The sequence below is a fragment of the Vulpes lagopus genome, chromosome 7 (assembly GCF_018345385.1).
Source record: "Vulpes lagopus strain Blue_001 chromosome 7, ASM1834538v1, whole genome shotgun sequence".
Classification (NCBI taxonomy): domain Eukaryota; kingdom Metazoa; phylum Chordata; class Mammalia; order Carnivora; family Canidae; genus Vulpes; species Vulpes lagopus.
The window spans coordinates 9,191,173-9,207,480 of record NC_054830.1 but is presented as its reverse complement, the minus strand read 5'-3'; the positions used below and the strand labels follow the sequence as shown (position 1 = coordinate 9,207,480).

Below are 16,308 nucleotides of genomic sequence, written 5' to 3'. Positions count from 1 at the left end.
AGCCCTCCACCTCTTAGGCCTCAGGTGCTTTCTCTGCATCCAGATGCTTGCACCTATCTCCCACCCCCCACCTCAGGAAGCCAGCCATCCTGGCCACTCTGGTCCCTGCTGGCCCTTCGAGCACCACACATAATGGGAATGTGAGTTGCAACCACACAGATCACAGAACCCTGTTCATTCCCTTAGGGCCCAGTACAATTCTAGCTCCTCATGCATTCATTCAGCAAACATGTCTTGAGTGCCAGCTGTATGCTTGGGCCGGTTTTGTGAGCTGGAGGTGCTACAGGGACAGCCAAACACCCATGCCTTCATGAGGCTGACACCTCGGGTCAAGAACATGGACAATGAGATCACTAATAACTATAACAAATTATAACAACTAGGTTGCAAGAGTGGGTGGTTAGGCTTGTAAGGAAATAGCAAGCACCGGAAAGTAGGACTTTAAACAGGCAGTAGCAGAAAGGGTCACCGAGAAAGTGATACGTGAGCCAAGTCATAAAGAAGGAGAGAGGGAATCAGGTGGCATGTGGGGTGGACGTAACCTCCTGTGCAAAGGCCCTGAGGTAAAGACACCCTGGATGGCAGGAACAGCGAGAGCAAGCAGATGTAAGAGGAGACGAGGGCGAAGAGGTGACCAGGCGGAGCATTCAGGGCCCTGGGGGCCACCAGGAGGACTTTGGCTGTTACCTTAAGTGAGATCAGAGCTTACGGAGGATTCTAGAGCAGAGAAGGACCTAACCTGACTCGGGTGCTCACAGGCGTCCCCCTGGTGGTGGGGCTCCATAAATATCAGCTCTCTTCTTTTTTTTCTTTTCTTTTTTCTTTTTTTTTTTAATATTTATTTATTTATTCATGAAAGACACAGAGAGAGGCAGAGACACAGGCAGAGGGAGAAGCAGGCTCCCTGCAGGGAGCCCGATGCGGGACTCGATCCCGGGACCAGGATCACACCCTGAGCTAAAGGCAGATGCTCAATCACGGAGCCACCCATCGGGAATCTGATGAAGTCTGCACCCTGCATCTGTCACCTGCCCGACCCAACCCTTGGGGGCACCATCACATGCTCATCCTGAGGTCACACCAGAGGCATACCATGACATGCCCTAGAGAGGGGCCAGGCTGCAGGCCAGTGCTCATCCGGACAGAAGCCATCCAGCCCTGGCCCCGTGTAAGGCAGAGGGAGGGAAGGGGTGCGGGGAGAAACGCCCCCTGTGTGATGAGGTTGAGGCTGCAGAGCTGGTGAGGGAGTTTGACACCTGGTGTCTGGCTTACAGGGGTGGTCAGGTGGTCGTGTTTAGGAGACCCGACGATTTCCTGACGAATGCCAGCAGGTCAAGGGCATTGGGGCGTCAGACTCATCATCAACAGGGATGCACCCCTCCCTGAACTTTCCCAAGACCACCTTCACTTTATATTGAGCTTTGGCCAAATAAAAAAGAAACCCTTCCCACCCCATAAGCCAACCATCCTGAGTGATTTTGTTAGGATTTTGCTGCCATCTGCTGGACATTTTCCTTTTTTTCTTTTCTTTTTTTTTTTTTTTTTTTTTTTCTTTTCTTTTTTAAGATTTTATTCATTTATTCCTGAGACACAGAGAGAAGCAGGCTCCTCACAGGGAGCCCAATGCTGGACTCGATCCTCGGACTGGGATCATGCCCTGAGCCAAAGGCAGAGGCCCAACCGCTGAGCCACCCAGGCATCCCTCTGCTGGACATTTTCATACACAACATACAAATCTGTACTCTGAGACAGGATGGGAGGGGCCCTTGTGCAGTGCACACCCTGCCCAACTGTATGTGACAGCCATGTTTCCTCCTCTGCTTGGAGAGTGTGTTCGTGGGACTTTACTGGAGACCACACACCCCAGTGCGCCATCACTATGTTCATGGGGACTGCTGGAGCAAGCCAATGATCTGCTGCCCCCTTGCTTTTATCCCCTACAGGTGCTGCGATATTTTGACTACGTTTTTACAGGCGTCTTTACCTTTGAGATGGTGATCAAGGTGAGTGCTGAGAGAGCCAGGGATCCAAGGGAATCTTCACCCTCAAGAATGCTACCCTGGCGGAGGTGGCTTGCCCAGGGGATTAGAAATGCTTGTTGGGCAGAAGCAAGGACTAGATGGAGTGAGTGAGGAGAGCGAGGAAACGAGGGCAGGGAGATGACAGGGACAGATCCTGCAGGGCCTTGTGGGTCACAGGGAAGACTTTGACTTTGACCCCAAGCAAGGTGGGAGCCATAGAGGGTTCTGAGCAGAGGAGGGACTTGAGGCTCTGGCCTCGTTGGGGAGGACAGACTTGAGGGAGGGGCAGGGTGGGGGAGAGTCCAGAGAACTAGGATTGGGGAGTCGTACTGGTCTAGACCAGGCAGAGAATGATGGGGCGTGGACCAGGGTGGTGGTGGAGAAAGTGGGTACATTCTTGGAAGGTTTGCTGATGGATTCCATGTGGGGGAATGAGACAAAGAGGAGTCAAGGGGACCCCAAGGCTTGGACCCGAGAACCAGCAGGTCGGCACTGCCTTTCATGAGGTGGGAGGTACATTGGGCTCCCCCAGGTGCCTTGGGCCACTGTCCCATCCCTCGCCACGTCCCCTCTTCATGCCCCTCCCCCAGAGGCTGGAAAGGAAGGTCCTGCTCCAAGGTAGGATGAGGGATCTGAGCACTGTCTCTTCTCACCCCTAGATGATCGACCTGGGGCTCGTCCTGCACCAGGGTGCCTACTTCCGCGACCTCTGGAACATTCTCGACTTCATAGTGGTCAGTGGGGCCCTGGTGGCCTTTGCCTTCACGTAAGTCTCCTCTTGAGGCTTCCACTTGCCTCTCTGCCCCCCGCCGCCAGCCCGGGGCTGCCCATTGGATCAGGGAACGTGTTCTCAGGGCGTAGAGATGGGGAGAGCGTGCTCTGGGAGGTGGGAGACATCCGCATGCCCCCAGGAAGAGCTTCGACTGGCTTTTGCATGACGTCTGCTGTGCAGGAAGAAGGAGAAGGGCCCCCACCTTCTACCTCCTCACACAGCCACGTCACCGACCCCTTGCTCTGCTGCTTTCAGTAGAATAGCTCCGCCGGGACATCTCATCTTCCTTCTCCTCTACAAGCTCCACCCCAACCGCTGTCTCTGAGAGCCCCTAAAAAAGAAAACCAAGAAGTGAATGTGCATGAGAATTTGGACCCCCCACCCTGTGCCTGAAGGCCCTGTAGACCTGGTGACTCCCTTTGTGTCTTTTACTTCTCCTGGTGGTCCTAGGACTCTCTGCCTCCTCAAAGGCCATGCATCATTGTGTAACTCCAAGATGACAACTGGGTTGTGGGTCGCCATTCCAGGCCATTCCATCCAAGATAATGCCAAAATTGTGGGGACCCATTCCAAGGTGGCCCCTAAGTTCCAGACAGCATTTCGAGGTGGCACTCAGGGGCTCGGCAGCCCTGATAGCAAACGTAGTGGTACATTCCCCATGTTAGAGAACTTGGAGCAGGTTGAGAAGACCTGACCAGGTCCTAATCCAGGACAGATCTTCTTGGGGACCCTGTCTGTGTCCACCGCAGTGGATCATTCCCAGAAAGGAAAGTCTCAGGGACTCTGACCCCCCTCACCCCCATAGTGATAAATCAGAGGCTTCCTTTGTGCCTCTGCCTCCGAGCTGCCTTCTCAGCAGATCTCCAGGGGTTCTCGAATGGCCCCCCCAACCAAACAATGAAGACTTGGTTTGTCAGTAGGCCAGAGTGGTGGCTCATTTCCAATTTAAGGGCTAATGTGGGCTGCTCTCAGATTCTTCCCTGGGAACACAATGAGGTCAAGTTGTGTCAGAACAGCAAGAAACTCCAGGGTTCTAGATGCTTCCAAGCTGGTGGAGAGGTACCATAAGGGTCAGGGGGTTGATTATATTTCTGACTCTGGCCAGACGTCCCACTCCCTTTTCCTTTTATCTTCTACTTTCTTTTCCTCTTTCTATGTCTGCTCTCTTCCACCCTGTCTCCTTCCTTTCTCCTTCCTCACTCCTTTCTTCTCTCTCCCCCTCTCACTTTCCCTATTTTAAATGATTACTTGTGGGCAGCCCCGGTGGTGCAGTGGTTTAGCGCCACCTGCAGCCCAAGGCGTGATCCTGGAGACCCGGGATCGAGTCCCACGTAGGGCTCTCTGCATGGAGCCTGCTTCCCCCTCTGCCTGTGTCTCTGCCTCTCACACTCTCTCTCTCTCTCTCTCTCTCTCTCTCTCTCTCTGTGTGTGTCTCTATGAATAAATAAATAAAATCTTTAAAAAATAAAAAAATTAAATTATTACTTGTTTGAGTATTAGAGCAGTGGAAGACACTCTAAAAAACCCCAAAACTTTGGCTTTGTTATTAAGGTGTTCTGAAATTTTAAGAAATGAAATGAGTAAAGTGCAGAGGGAAAAGATTGCCACAGATGAGACAAAGAATTGATGGCCTCCATATATAAAAAGTAATTACAAGTCAATAAGAAACATGAAACTCAATAGGTAAATGGACAAGAGATATAAACAGAAATTTTGCAGAATACTAACAACTAATAAAAAGGGGAATCAGCCCCCTTGGAATTCAGAGAAATGCAAAATACAAATAAGATACAATTTGTTTCCTACCAAGATAGCACCAGTTTCTTCCAAAAAGATTTTAAAGTGTATATGACAGCATCATGAAATATGCTCCTCCCTCCCTCCATGAGCTATTTTTGTGATGCCTACAAGGTGTCTGGTAGGCACCAAGCTAGGTCCTGAGAAAATTTCAACTCTGAAGAGCCAAAACGTTTTACAGCCCTCAGCCTGGAGTGAATCCATCCCCTCTGGAAATAGTCTACATGTGTCTCTACCCCTGTTTGTCTCTGTTTCTGTCCCAAATACCCTTCCCTCCCTGGCTTCTGTTTCTTTTTCCTTCTTTCTCTGTCCTTTTTTTTTTTTTCTCTTCTTCCCTCTGACTGCTTTTCCTTCTCTTTCTCCTTTTCCTTCCCTCTCTCTGAATGTCTCTCTGTCTCTGTCCCTCTGTCTGGCTCATATCCTCTTTCCTCTCCCTTCTCTCTCTCTGTCTCTATCTCTCTCTTTCTCTTTCTCTCTCCCTCCTCTGACCCTGGCCCTTATCTTTTGGTGATATGGGCCTGACCATCTGCCTAACATGGCCTGTGTGGCCCTGAGAATGTGGACACTCGGCCACGTGCTCTTGCATCAGGAGACCCAGTCCCCACCTTGCTCTGATCAGTGGTGGTCTCTGTGATGAGGAGGGGCAAGCTCTGGCAGACATGTCGCCCATCCTTGCTCAGGCCTTCCAGGATTATGTCTTCCCAGCAGCCCCCCCACAAGTCTCCTAGGGCTCAGGAGGTGATGGGTCAGGGGGGGACCCTGTCGGCCACATGCCTCCATACACGCACAACCACCCTTTGCCAGCTAGGCCCAGGGTGGTGGGTCTTGCCCTCTGTGGTCCCCACTGGGTATAGAACAAAAGAAGTGGGCCTGCACCCCATCAGCTCACCCTTGGCCTTAGCACTTTCCTCCCAGACCTCTTTTGGATCCAACATGGTTCAGTGAAGAAAAGGGGGGCCCCCACTATTGCCCAGCCTCACCTCTGTCCCCCAATTTGACCTCACAATTTGGGGAAGTAGTAGCCTCCAAAAGACTTGGGACTTTCAACCGTAGAACTTTTGCCATAATGAGCTATAGTTTACAATATGCTGTTTCTAGGATCCCTGGAGCTACAATTAGGCTCTACTTTAAGCAAACAATTTGTGAAATCAAAATTATTTTTCAACCAAAAATCAATCAGCAGGATGATTCTTTGTGTTGCAAAAGAATCTGCTAGAGGGAGCTGATTTTTTTTTTGAATTTTCATTTTATATATGAAATTATACAAGGGCATTCAAAATGAGCCTACAACTCACAAAAATTTGGCAGCATATTTGTAGTCAATCTTTTATACTGCTTCTATGAAGTTGCTACAGGCATAAAGCCAGCCAGCCCGTGACCTTGAAAATCCCCGTTTTGAATGTTTTTGGGTTTGTTTTTTTTTTTTCAATTCCTATGCAAGGAAAAGGTTCCAGGCTGGGATTTAAGGACATCATTTCAGCCTTGATGGCCTCATAGATCTTACAGGAATTTGGGGGGGTGGGGGTTAGAATTTGCCAGTGGGATCCTAACAAGTGCCAGCAGCTCTCAGGATATTTTAAAAGAGCTGACAGCCGTGAGAACACCTTTAGATGATGGTCATAGGAATAGGAGAGGTAGATCCTGAGAATCCCTGCCACACCCTCCCTGTCTTGCTGCAAAGAATCCATCTGATGCTCCCATCTCTCCTTCAAGGCAGGGCTGCAGGCCTAGCACAACTGGCCGAGCACCTTGATCAAGCCGCTCCTGCATGCCCAGGGCTAATCTGCCAAAAAGCCAGAGGAGGAGCCCCTGATCTGCAACTTTTCTCCCCAGAAAAGTTTCAGAATCCTGCCCCCTGGCTGCAGGGTTCTGGCCTCTTTTGCCTGAGAATGCTTCTTGCCCAAAAAAACTTTGCTTACTGTCTTTCCATGTTGGATGTCATATTGGCAGGAATGGGGGATTCTCTGAGGGTCTCAGCCTGAGTACCCAACCCCAGAGTCCTTTGCTTCTTTCCTTTCTGGTCTTTTAGCTCAATTTATCTGTCCTGTGCCCATCTCTTCATAGATGAAGCTGAGAGCTCCAGGAGGTGTTAGATTAGTCTTAACTGCTTTAGAAAGAGGCTCCTGCAATTCTATCTGGTTTGTCTCTTATGTGCAAGTCCCTTAGCCTCCCTGTGCCTCAGTTTCCCCATTAAATAGAAAAACGACTTGGTGTTAACAGTGACAGCTTCCACGTATTCAGTTCTCACCAACAACCCCCTGTGGGCAGTTGTCTCATCGTCCCCATTTTGTAGATGAGGAAATTGAGGCCCAGGGGGATTGAGAAGGGAAGCGAATCTGGCAGGGTCACTAAGGTGATCGGCCGTCCGATTCAGGGTCGCTGCCCATCTCCCAGCCCCGAACATGGAAGCTTTCACAAACCAGCAGAAGGACGCCTGACAGCTTAGCCCGCCGGGGTTTCTCAAAAGCCGGGGGACGGGGGCACGAGGCTGCTCCCTTCTTTGTTGAAAGGAATCTTGCTGTTTTGGCCTTTTGGGGTGGAGGCGAGGATTCTGCATCAGTGCTATGATCGTGGCCCCGTCTCGGATGTGGGAAAACTATCCCTGTGGTCCTCCAAGGGATGTGTCGAAGCTCTGCTAACGGGTTTCCACCCCTCCTGCACCTCACCCAGATCTGTGTGTGTGTGCGTGTCCCGCTCCTTCCACTGACTGTGCGCCATGTCCATGCGACCACCATTAACACACCATCTCATGAGCCATCACACATGATATCACGCTCTGTGCCCATGCATTGGGGCGGCCAACTGACATTTCTCAGCAGCTGGTGGATCCTGCCCTCACTGCCAAGAGTCCATCTGGCGCTGCCACTCCTCCCTCAAGGCAGGCCAGCACAGCTGACAGACGCCTTGATCAAGCCTCTCCTGCATGCTCGGGAGCCCAACTGCCAGGAAGCCAAAGAAGGAACCCTCAGGCTACCACATTTTTAATCCCATCCTCAAAACAGCCCCTGCACTGAAGGCGTTTTCTTTTTTCTTATGTGTGATAAAATGGAAAGAAGATTTGAGTGCAAGACACACGAACTGGGGTTTGAATCTCAGCCTGCCACTTCCTAGCTGTGTGACCTTGGGCAGGTCACTCTCCCTCTCTGGGCTTCGGCTTCCTCATCTGGAAAACAGGCATGATGGTGCCACCTTCCCACAGGCAACCATGGTGACATTCAGAAGACTCACATTTTACACCCAAAGGTAGCGGGTCAGGGAGAAATCACTGTCAATGAGAGATCTGTCAACAATCACAGAGGAGAATCTACGTGAGTCTAAGTGTGCAATAATTCCTAGATACATTGAGCTTTGAGATAAAAAGGTAGAGGGGAGAAAAAATCCAACGGGAATATTTGTAGACATTTAAACCATTCTGTTTTCATTTTTTTTTAATTATTTTTTTTAAGATTTTATTTGTTCATGAGAGACACAGACAGAGAGGCAGAGACATAGAAAGAGGGAGAAGCGGGCTCCCCACATGGAGGATCCCAGGATCACGCCCTGAGCCGAAGGCAGACGCCCAGCCGCTGAGCCACCCAGGTGCCCCTAAACCATTCTGTTTTTAGAAATACTAACTTTGAAAGAGGCAGCAGGTGGGAAGTCCTGGAGTGTACCTGCCGGCAGCAGGGCCTCCCCTCTCTGATGGCAGCCGGGTTTCTCTGGCCTTCACCTCCTCCAGCCGTGGTTAGAGAGTCATAATGATACCGAGCCTGACTCCAAAGTTGAGCTGCGTGAGGCTTCGTGCCAGATGCCAAGAGCTTCGTCTCAGGACTCCCAGGAGCTGCCTCTAACTACACCCCAAATCGGAGCTCTTTGCTAACCTCCCTCTGCTTCCTGACTCAGGGGGTAAAGCCAAGGCCATAGCTACCGCACACGAAGCATCAGAATCCCCCAGGTCTGTTTCATAGATGAGGATGACAGTTAGGGGCAGAGCTGAGATTCAAGCCCCGGCGCCCCCACTCCAAAAGCTCACGACTTTCGAGCCATTCTAAAACCTCCCAGCCCCAGAACCTCTGGAGAAAAAGGATTTCTCCAGCTCTTGGCAGTGACCTTCAGTGGCGAGTTCGCCTTTGGTAACTGGTGACTTTCTGGCTGTCCTGCTACTTGGAAATTTGGCTTTCTTGGTGCTGTTGGGCAGTGCCGGGAGCCTGCCGAGGGCAGGGGGCCGAACGGGGGCTTCCAGATGGAAGGATGGACGTCGGCCAGAGCCGCAAGCCTGAGGCTGCCCTCCTGGTGCCCGGGCGGGGCAAGGGGGCGCTCAGGTGTGCGTGTGTGTATGTGTGTGTTCTGTGTTCTTTCTTCTGAGGCCGCTTACGATCTGTCTCTCCCTCCGACGCCACCTCACCAGGAGCAGTACACGGTAAAGTTTTCTCTCTCTGTCTCTCCTTTCCTTCTCTCTCTCTCTTTCTCTCTCTTTCATTTTGTCTCTCGTTTTCCATGCCCTGGTGCAGCTGTGTTGGTTCTGGGCCGGTTTCCATGGCCTTTTGTCCTTACTGCCATCCTGTTGCTTGCAGCGACCAGAGCCCCCCCCCCCCCTTAGTTTCTCCTCAGGGAGAAGGAGCCCTAAGGGGTCTGGGCCACTGCTCCCACCATGACCCACCATTAGTCCAGTTCTTGGCAGAGAATAGAAAGGACATGGGGGAGCGGGGCCTCTCCGGGATCTGATTTCAACAAGCAGACAAGCATGGGGGGGTGGGGGGCTGGTTACCAGAGGAGTAAGCATGTCCAGACCCCAACATGGGAGAAGGGTGGTCAGTCCACACAACCAGGACTTGGGCTCTGGGAGGAAAAAGTATAGCCTCCCGAGTTGCATCTACGCTTTCAGCAAAGTGGTTCAAAATCGGGTTGTTTCTGTGAGAACTCCTGGATCAAGCTGCTCCTGCATGCTCAGCACCCAAACTGCCAGGAACACTCCTCAATGCCTCAGTAAAAAAGATTATTTCTCAGCCTCACCCAAGGGCGAAGTACATCCTGGGAGAGGGGCTGCCACAGGGGCAGACCAGGGAGTCCTTTTCAGAGGAGTAGATGTGCCCATGGGAGGCACGTTTCCCAATGTCAGTCGTTCAGCCCTTCAGGATTGTACCCGGTTCCACATACAAGCTAGATGTCCACTCGCTTGACATTTTTTTCCACCAGCACATAGTCTAAACTTCAGTTTTGCTGGGAAACTAGATCATCCCTCTACAGCCGGTATTGTTAGCCTCAGACAGAACCACAGCTGGAAAGGTGAATCCCACAGGAGTGAAACAGTGGCATTGTGGCTTGTCACACTCAAGCTGGGTGCTAGGATTCAAGAGAAATTAGTGAGTGCTGGGAAAGCATTAAAGACTTCCTAGCACATCTCGGAGACTTCCACTCTTACTAAAGCAAAAGGCCTGAAAGATTCTTGAAGAGGAAATAGCTGGTTTCCCTGTGTGATCCACTTATTTAATTGTGTCCCTGTTCTGCCTCAGATTATCCCAGTGACTCTCTTGATGTGCGTTGCACACTTCAGGGGCACAGCCTTGAGATAACAATGATGACTTTGGCTCTAAAATGGGAAAAACATGTTCCAGCTGAATTCTGGAGCACAGCTGTGCCCTGCAGGCTAACGTCCAGTCCCCCCCGCCCCTTATTCCCTGAAAAATGAGAAGAAGGAGATCTAAAAGAAGGGACGTGGTGTGCCCAGATATCCCGACACACCACAGTGGGGGTCCCCGGGATGGCTCTATTATGCATGACCCACGAGGTAACTGTAGGGAGATGTTTGCTGGGGGACCCTCAAAGAACTCTGGGATCTGGATCTGTTCATGCACATCCTGAGACCACACACCGGGTGCATGGTGAGGCTGGGACGAGAACCAGGATTAAAGGGAAAATGGACACATCAAGGAATAAATCACAGCTTAAGCCTTTGAGGGGTTTTCCCGAACCCCTCAGGTCTAAAGCCCGAAGCCAAAGACAGAACCAAAGATGATTGTGGAACAGCGGTAGGGGCCAGTTGAACCCACCGGCAATCAGGGCAGGCTGCCAGATAAAGGAGCATTTAGCATGGTGTTGGGGGCTGCCTGGTCCTGGGAGTGGAGAGGTGGAGGAAGGGCATTTCCAGCAGCAGGAACAGAATGTGCAAAAGCAGAGGGAGGCAAGAGCATGTGGCTGGGATTTGGTGTGTGTAGCAGACGGTGGGAATGCAAAGGTAAAGGTAAGTCGGGCTGGATTTCGAGGAGCCTTGAGTGCCGTACCAGAAGTTCTCACGTCTAGGGATTCAGATGCTCCAGAAGGATTCTGAGGAGGAGAGTGACGTTGTCATTGGCTTGGACCACTGTGTGCAGAAAAGGTGGAAGCGGGGGGAAGCCGGGAAATGGGTAATGAGAGTCCAGCATGAGACAGTGGCCAGGGACGATGATGGAGAGGAAAGGAGGGTAACCGGTTGGGGTCAAAGGATAGGAAGCTGAACGTGACACTTGGGTTTCTGACTTGGGCGACTCGGGGCGGGGGGTGAGTTCTATTAACCACAAGCCTCTGATGGCTGCACCTAGTATCCTCCTCTGGGGAGACCTTGGCCAAGGGTAGCGTGGCATCTGCAGGGGTTGTACAGCTAAGGCTCAGGTCCAGTAGACCCTGGACTGAACCTCTGTGCAGCTCTCTGGAAAGATGAGCTAAGAGACCGTGGCAGAGGTTCAACATGGGCATCTGATGTCCTGGTTCTTTCCTCTCGGGTGGGCCCAGGGAGTGCTGGGGGAGGGCCACGTTAAGTATCTCCTGAATCCTGTTGGAAGCGGGGGTGAGGAATCCCATTTTCTAAGAGCCCACCAAGACCACCTCCAATGAGCGTAAGGACAGCCAGGTCCCCTCTTGCTGGGTCTGAGGGCCACCCCCTGAAGGTACTCAACCCAGCCAAGTGGCAGAGGGCCCTTAAATCCTGCCACCAGAACCACCGAAGGCAATCTTCTGACTACCTCTTGAGCCCAAACATAGCAGGGGTGCTGACCACTCTTCCCCAGCAAGGGCAGGACTATGCCAGGCTCACCCCAGACTTTTAGGCCTGAGAGGGTGGAGTCACACAGAGTTGTGGGCCACCTACCACCCAGACTGACTTCTGCTCCCTGTCTTCCCCTCTCCGCACCCTAACATCCCTCCACAGTGGCAATAGCAAAGGAAAGGACATCAACACGATCAAATCCCTCCGAGTCCTCCGGGTGCTACGACCTCTTAAAACCATCAAGCGGTTGCCAAAGCTCAAGGTGAGACGGGGGCGTGTGGGAGGCCTGTCAGGGTTGCCATGTACAGTTGGACAGGTTGCACACTGCTCAAGGATACTACATTGACAGGGGTGCTGATAACATCACATCCGTCATATATGGATATATTCATTATTACAACTTTCCAGCAGATGGCAGTAAGGGAGTTGATCTAAGAAAATCTGTATTATGACAGCTTTCCATTAGATGAAATGTCTTAAGGTTGGGATCCCTTTTTTCCTAATTCACAGGAGGACATTGTATGGATAAAATAGGGCACAGCCCTAATGTGGGCAGCAGGAAACTAGGTTTCTGGTCCCACATAACTTTTAACTTTTCACCAACCTGTTCTAGGCTCTGTTATCTCTCATGCCAAAGTAGCATGAACCAGCACTTCCCAAAGCTTGTCATTCAGGAGAAACAGGAGAAAAGAGAAGGAAATGCAACCTAGTTATTCAAACACACCTTTTCAACTGATGCTCCACCTGAGGGCCAGCTGTACTATTTCCTACTTACCGTTAAAGTCGTCACTTTTTTTTTTTTTTAATTTAAGTGAACTAAAAGCAAATTCTACGCCAAGGTTCCCAAGGTGGAAAACCAGAACCCAATGCTAATAGAAGGTAAAACTAAATACATTCCCCCCCAAATAAGATACCATTATTAAAATATAGCCAAAGAAGATTGCCTGAAAAAGGCTCTTTGGACATGGGTGCTTGCTCTTTCCGGGATGAAAAGGAAGAGTTTTGGGGTTAGGTGTTAATAGAGTAGTAACTGAGCAAGACTTTCTCTTTCGCTCAAAAGGAACGAAGGGAAGGGTGCAAAGTGAATAACTCTGTTACTGTGTAATTCAGCACTACTTCGCGTTGGGCGCCTGCGGGACCTAAAGGAATGTTGGCGGTCACCTGGGCGTGCCGCTCCCCCATGACTCTGGCTCTGTCACTCACCAATACGTGGCTGTCTTGGACATGAAAGCTTGCTGCATTGAAATACATGGAAGTCCAGCCATATTCAGTGCTGGGGTTCCTCACCCTCTGCTGGGTGGCAGCCCCCTTCCAAAGCCCCCGTGAAAGCTGTGCACCCTCTTCCCCCACCCCGGGGAGGGGGGGGAATTGGAAATACAGAGCTAGCCTGAAATTCCAGTACATTCGAGGAGACTTGCCTGCCTGTGGTTGGGACCCACCGTGGTTGGAAGCAGAACAGTTGGGAGACGTTGCAGGCCGGGACCCCTGCCTTCTTGGGGAGATGGTGGAAAGATTCCGTGTCACCCAGGGCCAGAATCTGGGTGCATAAAGTTGTCTCTCAAAGCCACAAAGCCCTCTACTGCTCAGTGGGCAGAAGTGAGGGGAGAGCACACCTCCAGATGGAGGGGGACAAGGGGGCGCATGAGGCAGGGACACAGAATTAACAGGCAACTACTTCTCTAGGGAGGCCCTTTCCTCCTGCCCTCAAGAGTTGTGCATGTGTCTTAGGCTCCCAGAAGTGGTCCCATTTCCCCCGGGGGGGGTTAATACGAGGTTTTAGAGGCAAAGAAACTCAGAATTGAGTCCAGCCCCAGCACTGACTTCCCAGAACTGCGTGGCCTTAGCTGCATGACTTGGCCCATGGCCTTGACCGTGAAATGGGACATTGGCAACACGTTGGTATCACAGCCTGCTGGAGACAGGGGTCACAGGCGGGCCCCCAGCCCCTCACGCCCTCTCTCAACTCCACCCGCCTCTCCCCCGCAGGCCGTGTTCGACTGTGTGGTGAACTCACTCAAGAACGTCTTCAACATCCTCATCGTCTACATGCTGTTCATGTTCATCTTCGCCGTGGTGGCCGTGCAGCTCTTCAAGGGAAAGTTCTTCCACTGCACCGATGAGTCCAAGGAGTTCGAGAAAGACTGCCGGTGGGTTTCTGCTCTCCTCAGAGTCCCCCGCGGGGGCTGGCGGCAGCGGAGGTAGCCAGCAGTGCCACTGGGTGCATCGCTTCTGTCCTCGCCTTTGTCAAATGGGGGGGATATGAATACACACCCACGTTCCCTTATCTTTTTTTTTTTAAGATTTTATTTATTTATTTGTGAGAGACACAGAGAGGGAGAGAGAGCCAGAGACATAGGCAGGCTCCATACAGGGAACCCGATGTGGGACTCGATCCCAGGACTCCAGGATCACACCCTGGGACGAAGGCAGTCACTGGGCCGCTGAGCCACTCAGGCGTCCCACGCCCACATTCCCTTATCTTAAAGCCACTACCCGCAGATGCGTTTCAAAGTTCAGAATGTTTTTGTGATTTTAGAAAGATCATATAGGGCCCGTTCTACATAGGACATCACACCCTCAGCTGAACCTGAGGCATTCCTGTAATCAAACCGTTTTAACTGGTATTCTGCTGGGAAACATGCAACTGTTTACACCAAATGGCACAGATAACAAGTAGGAAGAGCCTCGTTCACGTCCAGTCAGGTCAGGTTTTGCCAGACGAATTAGATCAGAGATGGACAAAGTTTGTCTGCCTGGGGCCAGAGGGTGGGTACTTTTGCCTTTATGGGGCCTGCAGCCCCCTGTCTGCTGTGCCATTGTAACTCCAAACAGCCAGAACGGAAACAAACGGGCGTGTCTGTGTCCTTATTTCTAGAAATGAAAATGTGAATGTCAAGTAAATTTAATTTGTCATGAATGCATCCCTTTGATTTGTTTTCGACCACTTAGAACCGTAGAAACCCGTTGTTGGTTTGTGGGCCATAAACAGGTGCAAATTTGGTCTGTGGGCCATTACATGCCACCCCCTGCCCCGAGTAAAGAGGAAAATGTTTGGTTTTCAGAACCTTCTAGATTTTGGAGCTGTGGATGAGAAGTTTGTCAGCCTGTAGTTATTTTGGTGGCTGTGGCCTGACATTGGAAAGACCCCAGACACTTGGCCACATGTCTGGGGCTAAGCCTCGTGTCCTGCCCTGAAAAGAAGCAGCAGCCGCCCCCCTCTTCCACCCCCCTACCCCACCTTGGCCTGATGATCCAGAGATGTTTCTCTCTCTCTCTCTCTCTCTCTCTCTCTCTCTCTCCTCCTCCTCCTCCTCCTCCTCCTCTCAACCCCCCAAAGCTCCCACCCGCAGGACTAGAAATTTTCATGTTAGAAGAGTGCTTGGCCCTGAGTCAGGCCTCATGTAAAGATTTGTCTCCGAGTTGGATGCGCACTGACAAGTGGAGACACAGGCGAGGCGGGGCGGGGGGGGGGGGGGAGCTGCTGCTTCCTGGGCTGAGGGATACAGTGTGGGCTGGTGGGGGCCCCTCTTCCTCCTCCTCCTAATCTCCAATTGCCAAAGATGAGTGTCCCCTTCCTCTGTTCACTAACGGCCCCAATTTTCTGTGGCAGCGGCAAGTACCTCCTCTATGAGAAGAACGAGGTGAAGGCTCGGGACAGACAGTGGAAGAAGTATGAGTTCCATTATGACAACGTGCTGTGGGCTCTGCTGACTCTCTTCACCGTGTCCACAGGAGAAGGCTGGCCACAGTAAGTGGCCCGTCAGAAAGCCCCACGGAGGAGTCAGGGGGCCCAGGGAACAGGATGGGGAAGGGTCCGAGAGCCCAGTGCTGAGACAGGCCTGGACGAGGAGGGGTTTGCTCCTGGCTTCCCGAGGTGGAGACCCTGCTAGGTGCATGAGGGGTTGTCCAGCAGCCTGCACGTGCTGGGGCAGAAATCCAGCCCTCAGTTCGCCAGACCCTGAGCATCAGAACGGGCAAGTGCTTCGAATTTGCAGGAAGGCTCCACAGACACAGGCGATCACATCCTCTTAACCCTTCCTGTGCCGATGAGCACAGATCTCCAAGACCAGGGTGTGGACATGACATTTTCTGAGTCCCTTTGACTCGCCGAGAGTAAGGTCAGGGCTAGGGTGAGGCTGAATCGTGCAAGTCCGATTTTTACTTAAACTGTTTTTACTTAAAATGTTAATTTTTTTCATTATGGGTTTTTTGTTGTTGTTGTTATTGGTTTTGGAATCATTTTTGGTTTTTTGTTTTTGTTTTTTGGCATTCTCTGTGATTTGTTTAAATCCATTTCTCTTGACAACTGAGAGGTTTGGCACCTCCTTGATTTATGTCCAAGGCAAGTGCCTCACTCTCCTCACCCTAGTCCTGGTCCTCCTCCCAGAGGTCTCAGAAATGCAAGTGTATGCCCTCAGCATCCTCGCCTCCCTCCTTCTGCTCTCAGGAAACACACCAACCCCCATGTGCCTTTCCACCCACCCTCCCACCACACACACACACACACACACACACTCAGTACCCACTTACATGAAGCCAGTGCTAGCCCAGACGGCACCTTTGAGCGAATTTTTTAGACAGCCCTTCCTCGACAGACTTCACTTCCATCTGTCAGAAAAATCATTGCAATATACTTAATGATTTTGTTCAAATGAGGTACCTCATGGCCACCTGCCCAAAAGTTGTCATCATAAATATACAAATCTATCATGTCTGCA

The 16,308-nt window shown here is 51.4% G+C and overlaps 1 protein-coding gene across 4 annotated transcripts in view; it reads left to right on the top strand.

Moving 5' to 3' along the window:
* The window catches only part of CACNA1A (calcium voltage-gated channel subunit alpha1 A), a 286,336-nt gene that overhangs the window by 227,690 nt on the left and 42,338 nt on the right, over nucleotides 1-16,308 (top strand). For 3 of the 4 annotated variants that reach the window (XM_041762541.1, XM_041762540.1, XM_041762539.1), the window contains exons 26-30: nucleotides 1,944-2,003; nucleotides 2,681-2,787; nucleotides 11,753-11,852; nucleotides 13,577-13,737; nucleotides 15,201-15,338. In XM_041762541.1, the coding sequence (XP_041618475.1) occupies nucleotides 1,944-2,003; nucleotides 2,681-2,787; nucleotides 11,753-11,852; nucleotides 13,577-13,737; nucleotides 15,201-15,338 (566 nt within the window). Of the gene's footprint in view, nucleotides 1-1,943; nucleotides 2,004-2,680; nucleotides 2,788-8,977; nucleotides 8,990-11,752; nucleotides 11,853-13,576; nucleotides 13,738-15,200; nucleotides 15,339-16,308 lie in introns of all 4 variants that reach the window. The other variant, XM_041762538.1, reaches the window with a different exon arrangement.